Here is a 19,422-nt window from a genome sequence, read left to right on the forward strand (position 1 = left end):
ACTGCTGTCCCTTCAATGTGGATAGGGGGGTGCTCCCTCTGCTGTTTCCTGAAGTCCAAAATCATCTCCTTTGTTTTGTTAACATTGAGTGAGAGGTTGTTTTCCTGACACCACACTCTGAGTACCCTCACCTCCTCCCTGTAGGCCGTCTTGTCGTTGTTGGTAATCAAGCCCACTACTGTTGTGTCATCTGCAAACTTGATGATTTTGTTGAAGGTGTGCATGGCCACGCAATCGTGGGTGAACAAGGAGTACAGGAGGGGGCTGAACACACACCTTTGTGGGGCCCCAGTGTTAGGGTCAGTGATGTTGATATGTTGTTTCCTACCTTCACCACCTGGGGACAGCCCGTCAGACAGTCCAGGACCCAATTGCACAGGGCGGGGTTGAGACCCAGGACCTCCAGCTTGATGATGAACTTGGAGGGTACTATGGTGTTGAATGCTGAGCTGTAGTCAATGAACAGCATTCTTACATAGGTATTCCTTTTGTCCAGATGGGATAGGGCAGTGTGCAGTGTGATGCCGATTGTGTCGTCTGTGGACCTGTGGGGGCGGTATGCAAACTGAAGTCGGTCTAGGGTGGCCGGTAAGGTGGAGTTGATATGATCTTTGACCAGTCTCTCAAAGCACTTCATGATGACAGAAGTAGTCATTTAGTCATTTAGTTCAGTTATCTTTGCATTCTTGGGTAGAGGAACAACAGACTGGGATAGGGAGCGATTGAATATATCCGTAAACACACCAGCCAGCTGGACTGCGCATGCTCTGAGGACCCTGCTAGGGATGTCGTCTGGGCCAGCAGCCTTGCGAGGGTTAACACGTTTAAATGTTTTACTCACATCAGCCACGGAGAATAAGGAATGCAGGGGTGCAGTCCTTGTTAGCAGGCCGCAATGGTGGCACTGTATTATCCTCAAAGCTGGCAAAGAAGGTGCGAAAGCGAAACTGGAAGCGAAACATCGGTGTCAGTGACGAGGTTGGATTTCTTTTTGTAGTCCGTGATTTCCTGTAGACACTGCCACATACATCTCATGTCTGAGCCGTTGAATTGCGACTCCACCTTGTCCCTGTACTGGCATTTCGCTTGTTTTATTGCCTTGCAGGGGGAATAGCTACACTGTTTATATTCAGACATATTCCCAGACACCTTTCCATGGTTAAATGCAGTGGATCGCGCTTTCAGTTTTGCACGAATGCCGCCATCCGGTTAAGGTAGGTTTTAATAGTCACAGGGGGTACAACATCTCCAATGCACTTCTTTATAAACGTACTCACCGTGTCAGCGTAAAGGTCGATGTTGTTCTCTGAGGCTGACCGGAACATATGTCAGTCCTCGTGATCAAAACAATCTTGAAGCTTGGCTTACGATTGGTTGGACCAGCGATGAATGGTTCTTGTCACTGGTATACCCTGTTTGAGTTTCTGCCTATAAGACCGAAGGAGCAAGATGGTGTCATGGTCGGATTTGCCGAACAGAGGGCGTGGTAGGGCTTTGTATGCATGCGGAAGTTAGAGTAGCAGTGGTCGAGGGTATTGCTCATGCATGTTGCGCAATCAATATGCTGGAAGAATTTAGGTAGACTTGTTCTCAAATTTTCTAGGTTAAAATCGCCAGCTTCAGGATATATGGTTTCCAGTTTGCATATCGTCCAGTGAAGTTCCTCGATGGCCGTCTTGGTGTCTGCTTGAGGGGGAATGTACACAGGTGTGACTATAACTGACGAGAATTCTCTTGGCAGGTGAAATGGCCTGCACTTGACTAAGGAATTCTAGATCAGGTGAGCAGAAGGACTTGAGTTCCTGTATGTTGTTATGATTACACCATGAGTCGTTACACTTCTGTGTAATGCAATGGCTATGGCTAGCCAGGGCTATGCAAGGGCTATGGCTAGGGGGGAGCATGACATGCGGGGGATGTACGTTTGGATTAAACACCATATTTTTACTACTCTAAACAGGACAATGATTTGCCTGGTCCCAGATCAGTCCTGTATAGCCAATTCCTACGGTCATTGGCATGCCAAATTGACCAGACAGCACAAACTGATCTGTGACCAGTAGGTTAACCAATGATTACTATGCTGACACAAAATAATATATATATAATCAAATTTAATAATATATGCCATTTAGCAGACACTTTTATCCAAAGCGACTTACAGTCATGTGTGCATATATTTTAAGTATAGGTGGTCCCAGTAATCGAACTCACTACCCTGGCATCATAAGCACCATGCTCTACCACATGAGCTAAAAAGGACCACAAAACCTACAGCATATACAATGTTATAAAGCAATAAATACTGTAATACAATCCGTACTGAAATCATACAGCAAGGTTTAATTCATTAACAGCACCCAAACCCAATACATGTTGATTGAGTCAGTCTGGTATTTGGCTGGAGGTGAACAGCACAGATGTAGCCACTGTGACTTCCAGAATCATACTGCGCCAAACCTGCACATCCTCTATCTCGCCACACATCTCAATACAAAGATGTTCCAAACGGTTAAAAGCGACCGTGTTAGTCAAAACAACTGCATGCTTTGGTGAATACGTACAAAAGAACAAAAAACATTGTTTAGCCTACTAGCTCACCTTGATAATAAAGCCAAGGAACTCCACTCAAAACATCACAGGAAATAATTGCTCACCCAATATACTGTACTAACAAAGACTCAAAACATCACAGGAAATAATCGCTCACCTAATATACTGTACTAACAAAGACTCAAAGCATCACAACTGTAGATGCCACCCATTTTTCTCAAAATAGAACAACATAGCGACTCAAGCGCTGTGATGTGTGTATGTGGTGCTATAGTTAGCATGGCGGGCATCATGAGATTTATGATGTGGAAGCCATCGGGTTGGTTGGGTAAACACCAGTGTTCATTAGTAATTACACAACGCCACAGTGACCACTCTTCTTCACCAGGTCTGATTTTCCACAAGAACAGTCCTAATACCTCCACTCAATAGACCTACAGTACTGTAAGCAGCACAACAAAAAGTCCCTTTATTATAATGTTGTATAATATTGTTTATTTATTCAACCTATTTAACCAGGAAAGACCCCTGAGGTTAGAACAGATTTTACAGAGCCCTTCTTTGTATAGCCTACCATTGACCTCGGTCATGTAAGAATTGAACACAAGCACACAAACACTCATCTTAAGTAACAGGATGCTTTCAAATTCAAAATGGCCGCTACTGTAGATGACCACTTAGCTTATGATTGACCTTGAGTATATCATAAAGAGATACGCATGGCCCAACAAGGACGCGTCTGTGGTAGTATGTGGTCTGAATGGTGGGGGTGGCGAGTGGATAAAGGACCGGCATAACATTTCAGTCACTAGCCTAAGTGCTTTCCTTCTCCACTGTACAATGGCACAGAGATATTACGGCGAGTTAAGGCGACGCGACCTTGAGAACGTATCAATAAAAAACTTCATTAACCCGTTCGATTAACCTCTTTCCTCTCATAAGCGCCATAAAACTGATGCATGTTTTTAGCCAGGCCTGGCCATACTGATAAATCACGGGAGACCCGCAGGGCTCTTACATTTGGCCTACAGTTAAGCCTGGTTAAACCAGACGGAATGCGGGGTTAAATTGTGATCACTGGTGAATGCAGCGTCTCCGTTTGGTTTATCTTACAGTAGCCACAGACATAAACAGCACAGGACCAGACTGGGTTGGTGTTAGTGGTTGGAGATCCATATAATGCACTGTGGCAGTAATGGCTGACTTGTGTTATGGGCCAACAACAGTGTCAGGCTTGAACTAATTGGCCGAAGTGATTTCATCATCTGGTCTATTTATATGAGTTAAGCTTCAATTGGTAGATAGTACAGTCCAGTATTGACCAACAAGATGCACAACAGTGAGCACAGCTCTCCACGGTGCTCTGATTAAAGACTAAGCTCAGCAGCTAAGCGTAAGCTAAGCTAAGACTAAGCTAAGACTAAGCTTAGACTAAGCTAAAGTTAGCTTTATGCTAATAAAAGATGGAATGTACGGGCTAAAAGCACATGGTGCATGTTTCCACAAGCATTGTTCAGTTCCCTGTTCAGAGTGAACTCTTGCGTAGCTCAAAGTACACTATTTTCATCAGGACACACGTGTAAGAGCTCGATAGTAACATAACCGCTGATTACTAAAATAAACATATTTAACCGAATCCCATCAAATACAAACATTCTTTTAATGAGAGTTTGCTGAGGGGAAAAGAGGGGGGTGGATCTCTCTGCAGAACATTTGTATAGAAAACCAATGGATTAATTTATCTCCAACTATCGTGGGGGAACTGACCTCTAATCAATGAATTAGGCTAAGTCTCTCACTCACAGGAGGGCACATAAATACACAATTGACCGTATTAGGTCTCTGGTGGGGGGCTTAGCATTATCAAATTAAAGTGTTAGACTGGTCAACTTATCCAATTACAGTTGTCAAATGCATGGCCTTCACCCAAGTGCGACGGCTGCAGAACAGAGCCTCGGGGGGGGGGCATACCAAGATGAGGGCAGATGAGGGCATACTATCCTCATCATCTGGAGAGGGAGAGCGGGAGAGCGGGAGAGAGGGAGAGAGGGAGAGACGGGGAGAGGGAGAGGGGAGAGGGGGAGAGATGGAGAGAGGGAGAGAGGGCCGCACACTTCCACACAGGATTACAGCGGCGGTGGAGGCACAGAGGCATCTTTGAGGTCGAGACATGCCTTGTAGTAACATCAGTGAGCCGCACAGCCACAGTCACAAGCCGTTAACATCAGCGTAGGAAAAGCCTCCTCCGTTGGCGTGCTATCATAATAGTGGATGAAAACACACAAACATAAACATGAACACACGTGCACACACACACACACACACACACACACACACACACACACACACACACGGGGCTCGCTTTCAATTCAAGTGTCCCTCAGTCTGCGCCCAAAATGGAACTCGATAAAGATGTATTTAATCATATACTAAACTATGAACTGTTTTTGATGATCATAATGCTGCATTAGGGTCTTCAACTGAGACGCTGCAATTTCATGAAGGGAGGGATTATTGCCAAAATAAATTAGAGGGAATTCAGAAGGAAAATAAGTCCATTTACTATGGATGAAATCCCATTTGCAAGCTAAACTGGTAAATGAACACACTGCTCTGGTGGCTATAATTCACCATCTAAGCATAATCCAGTACTGGTGAGTAGTGGCAATGTCCTGATCAGGCAAGGACACACACAGACAAATGAAGGACAGCTATGGGAATACAGTATACATTTACGGCTGAACGTTAGAGAACGACAAAGAGTTGCTTTCCACTACATTTACACCCAAAGAGAAATACATCCAAACAAAGATATTTCAAAATGGACCGATAATCTATCAAAACCAACTGCCAGACCTCCCACTTCCCTCAAATTTGGAGGGATAATTCCTCTCTAAAGATGATAAATAGTTTATTGATTAGCAGATGTCCTGGCTAATGTCCATTCAGGAAGGGCTGCAGATGCCCGACTTGCCGGTCCTCATAGCCTAAGAGACGATCCTCCATAGATCTCCAGCAGTGTACCCATTCTCCCCTGCTCCCCACCCCACCTCCCTGCTACCCTGAGTCCTCCAAGGTGTGGAGGGGTCACAGACAAACAAAGACGCACACCATCTGCTAAGGGTAAGGCCAGGTGAGACCAGCTTTGGCCACTTGGCTGATCAACGGACAGCGTTCTACATAAAATGTTGACACAGATACCCAAAGGAAAGGTCAATAGAGACTTGTGAACGCTGTCCGTTGTGTGAAAAACACTTTCATTACATAAGATAAGACCACAAGCAATCCCAACGCAGACACGTGGACAGAGTTCAAGAAGGAGGAGATGAAGGGGAAAAGGAGGAATTGGCAGAAAGAGGGAACAAAAACTAATCTGCATTGTTTTAATCCAAGGCCAAGGAAGATTATATATTTCTGTTCCCTCGACACATCAGCTTTTCAGACAGGGCACGTGACCTTCCACCCGGCCAGTCATGCTTTTTAGTGTCCTAAAGCAGCATCCATATGTCCTCATCCAAATCACGCCTGCTCCCATTCAATAGCTCACTGTCTAAACAGAGAGCTAGCTGTCACTCACTTCACTTTCACCACATTCCCGCTCTACTTACATGTAGAGATAGATGTACACAACATAGACTTAATATTGTTGTTTGGCCAAATACATCTACCGTGAATCCATCTTTCGGCCAATAATTTCCACATACAATCAACCTATGTGTGATACATTCAGAGAGAATCAGATATAACCGTAACAACCATAAGGAAAGCTTACATGATGCATCATGACATGTCTCGTCTTGTTTGGAGGTTTTAAATATGATGTTGACACAGGGCTGTGGAGCCTTTGTTTGTGTTTGTCATGGACGTCATCAGAGTTAATGAAATAATGAGTGATGCCGCGACAGTACCCCACTGTGGTTTTGTTGTGCTCCTTGTGTGTGTGTGTGTGTGTGTGTGTGTGTGTGTGTGTGTGTGTGTGTGTGTGTGTGTGTGTGTGTGTGTGTGTGTGTGTGTGTGTGTGCGTGTGTGTGTGTGTGATGGAGAGTGTTGTGGAAAGGAGTGGATACAAGGAGGACTATATTATGGAACAGATGGGTTTTACATATGATGAGAACACTGGCAAAAGCTGTGTTTTTGGAGTGAGCTTTCTTGTATTGGTTGGCAGACATTTTCATATATTTTTTTGATTTGTGATCTGTTTTTAGCCTGCATTTAAATACACAGCAATGGCGAAATTGTGGTGTAGATATTGGGGTGGTCGAACAGTAGAAAGGGGTCCGGGGCTCCTCCCCCGGAATTTCTTTTGACATTTTAAAACGCATTTCCTGCAATTCATACACAGTTTGATATGACTTATTATGCCTCTCTTCATGAATATTTTTAGGGGTATATGGAGGGGTATTTTGAGGGGTATATGGAGGGGTATTTTGAGGGGTATATGGAGGGGTATTTTGAAAACACAGTACAAGTGGAAGTATAAGTGGAACAGAGCATCAAATCAAATCAAATCAAAATAAATTTATTGGTCTGATAAACAGTTTAGCAGATGTTATAGAGGGTGCAGCGAAATGCTTGTGTTACTAGCTCCTAACAATGTAGTAAAAATATCAAACAAAGGGCATTTACAGTATGGCACGTAATATTGACACCAGGTACAATATCCTACGTCTGTTTAATACTCATTTATAATGTGATAGACTGTCTAAATAAATGTTTGCATTGGGTCAGTAGGACACAGAAATAACAAGCACTCAATTAGTGAAATCCAATTCGTTCTCTCTCCATCTTCTTGATGGATTGATTGGCTCCATATTCCCAGGAAAAAAAGAGGAAGACAATGTAAGTCCTCTCGGTAATGTAGCCGTAAGACACAGCGTAATAAAGGGAAGGAGGCGTGCCTGTCTTTATCAGTCCTGAGTTTCTGCTCCAGCCCAACAAAAGAATGTGTGGAGTCATTTATCACTGTCACTAACACTATCGAGAAACATCCGAAGAAAAGCGCCACAATCCCTAGGATCTGGTCTGTCAGGTCTGTCAGCGTAGCTGTCTCTTCCAAGGAGGTTTATTACCATGAATTTGAATATTGTAATTATACGTAAGTCAGTTGAAAGTATTTGTAGGTAAGTGATTATCTATATGAGCTACTGGAAGAAATGTTGAATAGACTAAATTATCATTATTGAATTAGAAAATCATTCAGTTTTACGTGCAGAAAAAATTACACAAACACACAAATTAAAACTCCTGAGCAAAACTAAACAATGATCACGAAAACCTTAGGGTCAGCCACCCTAGCTATTGCCCCCACTGTCCCAAATGTCCCTCCAGGTCTAAGCAAGTTCATGGATTCCAAACAGCCCCTAGTGAGAAAACCCCAACAACTCCCATGGCCAGTCCACACAATAACAACCAGGCCCCTCTAAACCTGTTATTAGGTCACTTTCCTGGTCAAAAGAGGAAGGGTCTCCTCTTCTAAATTAGTGTGAGTGAGACTGTGGACAAGACAATCATTATTTTACACACCACTTCCTTACCCTTCTATTGAAAGCCGGCCTGCCGTAGCAAAGGCCCTGATCAGCGGTCAACCTCTAACCCCCAACCATCCACCCTGGGTCCACTCAGAGACCCCTCTCCCAGGCCTCCCTGCTCGCTCAAGGGGAAAATTGTTCCTGGATGGGGGGAAATCAGCTCTTTTGACATGGAGAGTCAAGGGTCTAAGGATAGGTTTGAGGGCCAAGGTCATGAGTTTGGCCTCTCCGCATCCCCATTGTCTCCATGAGAAATGTCCCCAGCCAACCCCAAAACTGAAATGGACTGAACGTACGCCTTTGTCTTTCCCCACCTTCAGCAACCTTGTCCTCACCATCACTTCACAATAGCATTTTCTCACCAAGACTACACACAAAGCACTGTGTCAGCTTCCCAAACTTAACAACATTGTTCGGCTGGTTCTCATTGAGAATAGATTGCATTCAGCTGTTGATATTTATTGGCAAACAGCAGCAGCTGTCACAGCGCAGATCGAGGATCCTCCCTTACCTTCGGACATTCCTCCGCTCTTCGTCCAGCTGTTTGAGTAGCTCCTCGATGCACTTGTTGGCATCCATGTACCCCTGTAAACAACAGATGGAGATGAGTGTCAAAGATGGATTCCAAAGATGGATTCCATGGAGGAAAAATATCAGTAATTTCAAGAACAGCCCAACAATCCTACACTACCTCAATTATTATGAAGTTCAGGGGTCAGTTTCCCAGATTAGCCTAGTCCTGAAGTTAAAAAATAATAATATATATATATATATTTTCAATGGAGATTCTCTTGTGTTTATCAACAGCAGTGGTAAACCACAAAAAAAGGCACAAGTCCATACAGAAGCCTACATGGAGTATGAAAATACAGACCAAAACCATATCGTGTATTTGTCCAGCCGGTGCCTTGTTTCCACACACTGCTCTTCCAAGTGTGAAGAGGAACACTGAGGCAGAACTGGACCGTGTTTCAAAAAAGGTGCGATTCCTTCATATGGTCAATACTTTTTGGGGTGTTGGTTTTCAGGGACATGGGAAGAGTGTAACTCCAGATGCACCGCTGGGTAACTTCGCCTGGCTGGCCCTGAGTGCAGGCGGCCAGCTGTGTAGTGTCAAGAGGGAATACCTTCACACACACATACTCCACACACACACACTCCCAAAGTGTGCTATTGAATTACAGCACGGGCCAAATGAGCAGAGACCCGGGAACAGTATGGAAAAACAGATGTCCAGCTTATTTGACTTTGCCCTAATGATGTGCTCGTCTATGCCATGCCTGTATAGTTGAGCATAAGACATTAGTGTAGAAGATATTGGCCACCTAGCCATAATATTCCACCCAGCTGTTCTTTGGAGACGCAGACAGTGACTGTGTCAGTGGTTGGCTATATAGGAACTACCTGTAGTGGCTTCTTTATCCTTTGGTCGTGATTGTGGCTAGCTTGAATGAATTACTGGTATTGGTGATGCCTCTCTTGGGTAAAGCGTTATCTCACGGCCACAGACGCCCTCCATTGATTTTTAGACCGCCGTCGTGTGCTGTTCACGTATAATTGAATCATGGGGAAGTCCTCTGAGAGATGACCCAGCTGAGTATCGTTTAGACTCGTCCCATGAGCATATTGCCCGTGCTAGACAGACTTAATAGTGTAAATATACTGTGTGTATCCAGAGCTGGGAAAATATGATGGTACAGACTGTATACATTATATGGTACAACCTACATTGAGGAACACTGTAATGATCTTTCTTAAGCTGAAAATAGAGAGAACCCCTTATCGTCAGACATTGGAACTGGGATGTGTTCACAGTAGCTCTTAAGAGCACGCTTCTCAGAAGGCAACCGTATGGCTGGCTCCAGGGCAATTATCACACTTCAGGACTGACCTGAGGCCAGCCACTGCAGGTGCCCACCGTCTCCAGTATGCCCCCGTGCCAACTGAAGATGGCACAAGCCCAGACCTCCAGCCAAAGTCGCCAGTCAAGGACATACTAAATGACCAATGATCATCAAGGGCAGGGACAGAAGCCAGAAGAACATGGCGATGGCCAGGTGACAATGTGTTATTTTGTCATTCATACGAAAGGATATCCAAATAACCTGATGAAATCATGTTATTTTCACTTTCTTCATCATTTGCATGTGACCTATAAGAAAAATGGTTAAGTGCACATACGTACTTACTAGTCCTCATACAGTATCTGGATGGAATATTTAAAAGTGTTGGTGCTGCTTATCAGTGGTGTCCCCAAGGCCATCTGGAAGTCATAAGGTGCCACTACACCCAGCAGAGATGCCAGTCACACTAAAACCCACTGACTGTCATCAGGACCAAATGAAGTTGCCTCCCGAGTGGTGCAGCGGTCTAAGGCACTGTAGTGCTTGAGGCGTCACTACAGTTCCGGGTTCGAGCCTGGCTGGCTTCCGGGTTAAGCGACTCAGGGTTGCTTACAGTATCAGAGTGATAGGATAGGAACATGGGAGAATGATCTGAGTAGCGTCCAAATCCATGTACAAGTTTAGTTAACAAAAGTTGCTAAACCTCAACTATAGTGCATCTAGCTCTATCAATTTAGAACAGAAAGAAGTTGTCATACAGAGGAATTGTCAGGAGAAAATATCTGTTGTTAGAGACCATTGGCCACATAGTCTCGTAGGTCCAAATCCTAACTTGAGATCCCCAATGATTTAAGCAAAAGTCCACGTTAAAGCAGATCTCAAGTTAGGATTCAGCCCGGTAATGGTTTTCCCTGTCTCTCAGGGAGATCTACCCATCACCAGAGTGCCATGCACACAAAAAGATTTACACCCCACATCAAACGTTAAGCGCAGCTAGCTAAGTCTCTGTTGTCATCGCGGAAACCTCTGCTAATGATAGGGTTCTGGCATAATCCTCCGCATACATGAAGGCATGCAAAGAATGTGCAGTGGCCTGTCGTAATGTCAAATGGAGGGTATGTAGACCCGGCGATTTAAGGCCTGACTCGTATATGTTATGCGGAGCACGCTGCCGTGTATTACATTACGTCTTTGGTGGGGCATTACTCCTGACATTTTTACTGTGTGTGCGAAAGCTGCAGGGTTCCCACAGGGGCCCGCGTGCCTACATTGGGAGAGAGAAAATGATGGACCTTTGCCTCAAACTTTATCGAACGCATATTTCGCGAAGTACACTTGGAGTGCGATACAGACCAAACGATTCCTTGAGGTGATTGAAGTGTCTAAATAGCGCTAACGTTCATAAGGACAGAATATCACCTTGACAGAAACCGTCGCCATATCACTGGGAGGTTGTAAAACAGTGCCCGGTGCGGCGTGCAAACTCCTCAAACTCCTCCGCAGCAGTATCAAAACTATACCTTCTCTGTCTGCACAAACCTCTAGTCGACAGTCTTGTGAGACTCATTCGTGAAGTGTCTGCAGATCCCATGGTTAGCACATCCCTACCAGGCAGAAAACAAAGGAAGTTGTTTATAGAGGGTCTAAAAGTCATACGAGCTCACTAACAGGGCGATAAAATGTCTCGAAGTAAGTTAGCGATGACGGGGACTGTCTTATCCGATGCAATCATCTGCAAATGTGTCTGATTTCCCCGTCATACAGTCCGTTCCTCTGGTTCTCTTTGTAGGATGGACACAAGACAAAAAGAATGAACCAGCATCCAAATTCCGCATCCAATTTCAACTTCAGTGTAGGAGTCAAGGGGAGAAACAGAGCACTGGGATTTGTTGAGCTGGAATTGGCTGGCATAGGCATACACTTTCACACTGTAGTTTCCTTTGTGTGTTTGTCCATGTTTCTGGTCTATGGCAGCCGATGGCAGTTCCTGTTTACTCTGTATGTGAGAGGGGTTGATAAGAAGGCTAGAGCTGTTGAGAGAAAGGGCTTCCCCCACTGGGCATGCTGTGAGGCCCATATCCTGCAGCCCTCCAACCGATCATGTGCCTCCTAATCTTTAGGACATTTTAAAATGAGCTTTGTCCCCCACTGCTATGGCACTCGGAAACTCGGCCAAAAAAGCTTTGCTTTACGCCAGACACACATGCTCACGTGCACGTACGCGCACCCACGCGCATATGTGTTTATAAGAAATGGTCCAAGAATTTCAGTAATAAAACATTAGATTCATTATTCATCCATGAGAGCGTTTCGCTCTCCCTCTCCCCCTCTCTCGCTCTCTCTCTCTGGCAGATCCACACATACTGAAAGGCTGTAATGGATGGGATCATATCCCCGTAAACATATGAGTTCCTTTAGGTCTTGGCTGAGAAAAACTCAAACCCAGCTACATCCCTGACCCAGTTGCAGTATGGGGTCAGTATGTGTTCCAGTCTTCCTTTAAAGTCCTAGCTATCTATAATGTGATTTCCTCCTCAACCCCACCTCGGCGGGGTTGTAGATCTGAGACCCAGGCAGCAGGCGAGTGAGAGAGATAAGAAAGCCTGGAGCTGCCCGGTGGCCTCTGGGAGTGAGACCTGTCAGAACAGTCAAAGCCAAGGTCAGGACCTATCTCAACCCCAACCGCCAGCCCCCTCCTCCCCACCTCTCTGGCCGTAAGGCAGGCCGAGACCCGATGACATGGCAGAGTGGCCTAGGGACCCACTTTAGCCAACTGGAAATCTGCTCTGTGTAAGACATTCAAGGGGAGATGGAATGTGGAATTCCCGACTGGCTTATGACAGTCAAAGGTTATGCCTATAGAACGTAACACTTCTTTCTGAGGAAATGTTTATGGCTAGTTGGGAATGAATGATATTACAATCTTTCCTGGGTGTCGACACGTTAGAGCTCATATGGCATAGTCATATGGCCTCATGACTATGACAGCCCTCTGCGCTAAAGCCTAGGCACTGACCCGGGGAGTGAACGCAAGTCTTTATGTCTCAGGCAAAGATAGGCATCAGACCGGCGGTTACACAGATATTGAAACTGCTCGTTGTATCCGTCCTTAGCCCTCGCTTGAATCAATTAATGTTATCAGAGGCTTATCTGTAGCACAGCACTGATGACCTTTCCCTCAGAGTCATTACTCAGGTCAAAATGACTTCAACATACCAAATCAATCCTGCCCATCAACCTCCCACCCCCAAAGACTGTGATAGATTAGATAAAATAGCCTGATGAAGGCATGGATCTATGTTATCAAGGGGTTACTATGGTGATTACATGTGATTTGTCATGAGAAGCCATGGAGAGCTGAGTGATCTGATTTGTAGGCCTTGACGTCAGAAACCAATATGCCGCCAGTACGAAGCTAAATGCTTTCTTCAGAGTTCAGCAGAGGACTAGAGTAATAATAATAATAATAACAATACATTACATTTGTAGAGTGCTTTTCATTTACAGACGTAAATCACAAAGTTCTTCACACTGAGAGCAAACATTAAAAGAAAAAAGCTGTATTAAAAGGGCTAAAAACATTCGGAGAGTAACTGACAATTCTATAAACTCTAAAAACATTCGGAGAGTAACTGACAATTCTATAAACTCTAAAAACATTAGGAGAGTAACTGACAATTCTATAAACTCTAAATACATTTGGAGAGTAACTGACAATTCTATAAACTCTAAAAACATTCGGAGAGTAACTGACAATTCTATAAACTCTAAAAACATTCGGAGAGTAACGGACAATTCTATACACTCTAAAAACATTCGGAGAATAACTGACAATTCTATACACTCTAAAAACATTCGAAGAGTAACTGACAATTCTATACACTCTGAAAACATTCGGGGAGTAACTGACAATTATATACACTCTAAAAACATTCAGAGAGTAACTGACAATTTTATACACTCTAAAAACATTCGGAGAGTAACTGACAATTTCATAAACTCTAAAAACATTCGGAGAGTAACGGACAATTCTATACACTCTAAAAACATTCGGAGAATAACTGACAATTCTATAAACTCTAAAAACATTTGGAGAGTAACTGACAATTCTATAAACTCTAAAAACATTCGGAGAGTAACTGACAATTCTATACACTCTGAAAACATTCGGGGAGTAACTGACAATTCTATACACTCTAAAAACATTCAGAGAGTAACTGACAATTCTATACACTCTAAAAACATATTTAAAAACTGCAGAATACATAGTGGTTTCAAATGGCGTCAGTGTAAAAGACGGAACAGGCTAAACCAGGTAGACAAAGCCTGCAGTGCTAAATTCATCCCTTGCATACCACACCCAAATGGGTCCAGATCTGGGAATATGGATTACCTGATTACACAAAGGAAGCCTGTTCATCCTCTAGGATGGGTTTCAGTTATCTGATGTCCTCTTACAGTACCTTGCCCGTCCTGGTCCCAGCACACACACACACACACACACACACACACACACACACACACACACACACACACACACACACACACACACACACACACACACACACACACACACACACACACACACACACGCACACACACACACACACACACGGACATGCACGCACGCACACATACATGCAGGCATGCGCGCACACACACGCACATGCACGCACGCATGCACGCACGCACACACACACACACAAACACACCAGACGGACATCAACATCAACACCTCCCCGGGCCGTCAGGAATCTGAATGTGTCAGATTATCTTTCCAAACATTAAGATATATTCAACACACACACACACGCACGCACGCACGCACGCACGCACGCACGCACGCACACACACACACACACACACACACACACACACACACACACACACACACACACACACACGGACATGCACGCACGCACGCATACATGCAGGCATGCGCGCACACACACGCACATGCACGCACGCATGCACGCACGCACGCACGCACACACACACACACAAACACACCAGACGGACATCAACATCAACACCTCCCCGGGCCGTCAGGAATCTGAATGTGTCAGATTATCTTTCCAAACATTAAGATATATTCAACACTTAAATAGCCCCTGTCTCCTCTCTCCTCCTTCCAACGCCCAGTTGGCTAGTCAAAGAGTGGGTCATTCATTCCTGTGCAGTATGTGGCGGAACAGTAGCCAAGCCTGTTCCCCAAGCAAATCATGCTCAAGAAAATTGAAAAATATAATAAATCCAACCTGACATGCCCACTCCATAACACCCCATAGTACAACCTGTGTAGAGATGAAGCCACTATGTCATTTGGAAACTAAACATAGAGCCTCTGTTTGACAGTATCTCAGAAAACATGTGTGGAGGGTAGAACACCTAAAGAATGGGTCTATTAGAAATTAAACTATATATTTCTACATTTAAAAAAATACTGTATATATGTTCAATTCATATGAAAAAGTTCTAAAAGCAGGTAGTGAAATAGGAAAATACACACTGCATTCATACACCATATTGATGTTTAGAACCATGCCATTCATTTAAAAACGGTCACATTAAAAGAGTTCGACAGATCTGTGGCCAGACTTTACAGGCCGACGGTTGCCAGGCCGTCTGGGGACTAATATCCATCCAGGTGTGTTTAGAACAGGAGGGGTGGTGACGGAAATGAAACGGTAACCAGGATATCGCACCCCAGAATAATGCCCTCTCAGCGCCCAGGGAGAGAGAGAGAGAGAGAGAGACTTAGGACAGAGAATAGAGAGACAGAGAGATAGAGAGAGACCGAGGATAGAGGAGAGAGATAGTGGTACGAGAGAGAGACAGAGAGAGAGAGAGAGAGAGAGAGAGAGAGAGGAATGGAGAGAGAGAAGGAGAACGAGAGAAAGAAACACAGTGAGGATAAGCAGAGTTTGTGAGTACAGGTAAGTGAGAGGAGAGAGAGAGACAGAGAGAGAGAGAGAGAAAGAGAGAGAGAGAGAGAGAACCAGATGTTGATCCACCAGAGGGGATCTCAGCTTCTGTTTGTGCAGGCTTTGACAGGCAGGCACCACACCTAGCCTAGCCATGCACAATTGGCTCTGCCAACATACTAACGAGAGCCGCAGCGATCGGGTGGCCTGGCTACCCCTTAGCTTCATGGGAAATGAGACACATTAGGCACATTCAGCGAGCGGCATTCACTTTCAGTCAGTGTTCTCTTTGCTCAAACAGCAGCCATTCACTGTATATTTCCTCTCACCTTATTGAAGCTGAACATACTGTATATGCTTTGTGTCCTTGTGTATCGGCTAAATTCACACCTTGTCAATGAGGGGTTTGTCGTTCCAGCTCACTGTTTTGGCCAGTGAACGGTGCTGAAAGCGTTAGAAAGGTCTAAGCCGGCTAGGCTAGCGTTATCCCCGAGTGAGTCGGCTTAGTGAGATATTTTTGCTCCCACCCAAAACCTATTAAAAAAAAGAAAGAAATATTCCTCAGACACATGAAGTTAGTGACTTGTTTTATGACCGCCTCACCTAGCCTGACACCAGTAAAACAGCGAAATCCAAGCCAACGCTTATCATAGTCTTCGCTGCCGACGTTATGGGAGCAACGAATGGAGAGAAGCCAGACTTGAGAACACATTCACGGTAAAACAAATGAGCACAGCTTGGTCTCCTCAACGCAAACTCCAGACCCCCGAGAGCATGTTTTTTTTTAATGTATTTTTCTCCATACATATGAATATATATTTCTCCACCATTTGACCTGTCTTGTGTATTATCAATGTGTGTTCCGGAGTTCTAAATTGAGCAGCTGCTGAAAAATGAGCTCCTGTATATATTGAGATTTAAATGTTTTTTTAGAGTGAAGTACATCGAAAAAATCAAGAGAAAACTGCAAGACTCAATAGAAGACAAAACAAGGAACAAACCAAAAAGACAGGCTTTTGAAGAAGTAACTATTTTTCATAAAATTGTAGTTATCTTAGCTAGCTGAATTGCTAGCTGAATTGTTTACTTGTTGCTAAGCAGTTGCTAGGGACTCTCCTGGAAGAAGCTAGCTAGCTTACAAATAATAACAACAAAAAATATCTAGTTAACAGAAGAAAGGAAGACAAAATAAGGACAGAAGAAAAAGGAAAAGAAAAAGGACAACAAAGTGAAACCTCTAAAGAAACAAGAGACCATAATACAAGAAACAGCACTATAGAGAGATAGAACAACAACAACGCAGCCACTGCCAGCTAGCCTACTTCAGCAGTACTGTATCATTTGAATTATTTTAGTCAATAAGATTCCTGCTACGTAAGCTTAACTTTCTGAACATTCGAGACGTGTAGTCCACTTGTCATTCCAATCTCCTTTGCATTAGCGTAGCCTCTTCTGTAGCCTGTCAACTATGTGTCTGTCTATCCCTGTTCTCTCCTCTCTGCACAGACCATACAAACGCTCCACACCGCGTGGCAGCGGCCACTCTAATCTGGTGGTCCCAGCGCGCACGACCCACGTGGAGTTCCAGGTCTCCGGTAGCCTCTGGAACTGCCGATCTGCGGCCAACAAGGCAGAGTTCATCTCAGCCTATGCCTCCCTCCAGTCCTCGACTTCTTGGCACTGACGGAAACATGGATCACCACAGATAACACTGCTACTCCTACTGCTCTCTCTTCGTCCGCCCACGTGTTCTCGCACACCCCGAGAGCTTCTGGTCAGCGGGGTGGTGGCACCGGGATCCTCATCTCTCCCAAGTGGTCATTCTCTCTTTCTCCCCTTACCCATCTGTCTATCGCCTCCTTTGAATTCCATGCTGTCACAGTTACCAGCCCTTTCAAGCTTAACATCCTTATCATTTATCGCCCTCCAGGTTCCCTCGGAGAGTTCATCAATGAGCTTGATGCCTTGATAAGCTCCTTTCCTGAGGACGGCTCACCTCTCACAGTTCTGGGCGACTTTAACCTCCCCACGTCTACCTTTGACTCATTCCTCTCTGCCTCCTTCTTTCCACTCCTCTCCTCTTTGACCTCACCCTCTCACCTTCCCCTCTACTCACAAGGCAGGCAATACGCTCGACCTCATCTTTACTAGATGCTGTTCTTCCACTAACCTCACTGCAACTCCCTCCAAGTCTCCGACCACTACCTTGTATCCTTTTCCTCTTGCTCTCATCCAACACTTCCCACACTGCCCCTACTCGGATGGTATCGCGCCGTCCCAATCTTCGCTCTCTCTCCCCGCTACTCTCTCCTCTTCCATCCTATCATCTCTTCCCTCTGCTCAAACCTTCTCCAACCTATCTCCTGATTCTGCCTCCTCAACCCTCCTCTCCTCCCTTTCTGCATCCCTTGATTCTCTATGTCCCCTATCCTCCAGGCCGGCTCGGTCCTCCCCTCCTGCTCCGTGGCTCGACGACTCATTGCAAGCTCACAGAACAGGGCTCCGGGCAGCCGAGCGGAAATGGAGGAAAACTCGCCTCCCTGCGGACCTGGCATCCTTTCACTCCCTCCTCTCTACATTTTCCTCTTCTGTCTCTGCTGCTAAAGCCACTTTCTACCACTCTAAATTCCAAGCATCTGCCTCTAACCCTAGGGAAGCTCTTTGCCACCTTCTCCTCCCTCCTGAATCCTCCTCCCCCTCCCCCTCCTCCCTCTCTGCAGATGACTTCGTCAACCATTTTGAAAAGAAGGTCGACGACATCCGATCCTCGTTGCTAAGTCAAACGACACCGCTGGTTCTGCTCACACTGCCCTACCCTGTGCTCTGACCTCTTTCTCCCCTCTCTCTCCAGATGAAATCTCGCGTCTTGTGACGGCCGGCCGCCCAACAACCTGCCCGCTTGACCCTATTCCCTCCTCTCTTCTCCAGACCATTTCCGGAGACCTTCTCCCTTACCTCACCTCGCTCATCAACTCATCCCTGACCGCTGGCTACGTCCCTTCTGTCTTCAAGAGAGCGAGAGTTGCACCCCTTCTGAAAAAACCTACACTCGATCCCTCCGATGTCAACAACTACAGACCAGTATCCCTTCTTTCTTTTTCTCTCCAAAACTCTTGAACGTGCCGTCCTGGGCCAGCTCTCCGCTATCTCTCTCAGAATGACCTTCTTGATCCAAATCAGTCAGGTTTCAAGACTAGTCATTCAACTGAGACTGCTCTTCTCTGTATCACGGAGGCCCTCCACACTGCTAAAGCTAACTCTCTCTCCTCTGCTCTCATCCTTCTAGACCTATCAGCTGCCTTCGATACTGTGAACCATCAGATCCTCCTCTCCATCCTCTCCGAGTTGGGCATCTCCCGGCGCGGCCCACGCTTGGATTGCGTCCCTACCTGACAGGTCGCTCCTACCAGGTGGCGTGGTGAGAATCTGTCTCCTCACCACGCGCTCTCACCACTGGCGTCCCCAGGGCTCTGTTCTAGGCCCTCTCCTATTCTCGCTATACACCAAGTCACTTGGCTCTGTCATAACCTCACATGGTCTCTCCTATCATTGCTATGCAGACGACACACAATT

At 45.3% G+C, this 19,422-nt stretch overlaps 1 protein-coding gene across 1 annotated transcript in view; it reads right to left on the reverse strand.

Moving 5' to 3' along the window:
- Nucleotides 1-19,422, reverse strand: part of LOC115133142 (nck-associated protein 5-like) — a 175,146-nt gene that overhangs the window by 116,218 nt on the left and 39,506 nt on the right. Inside the window, 1 exon segment of the mRNA XM_029666077.2 lies at nucleotides 8,593-8,666. Within this exon segment, the coding sequence (XP_029521937.2) occupies nucleotides 8,593-8,666 (74 nt within the window).

Source organism: Oncorhynchus nerka, linkage group LG2, assembly GCF_034236695.1.
Source record: "Oncorhynchus nerka isolate Pitt River linkage group LG2, Oner_Uvic_2.0, whole genome shotgun sequence".
In the NCBI taxonomy this organism is placed as follows: Eukaryota; Metazoa; Chordata; class Actinopteri; order Salmoniformes; family Salmonidae; genus Oncorhynchus; species Oncorhynchus nerka.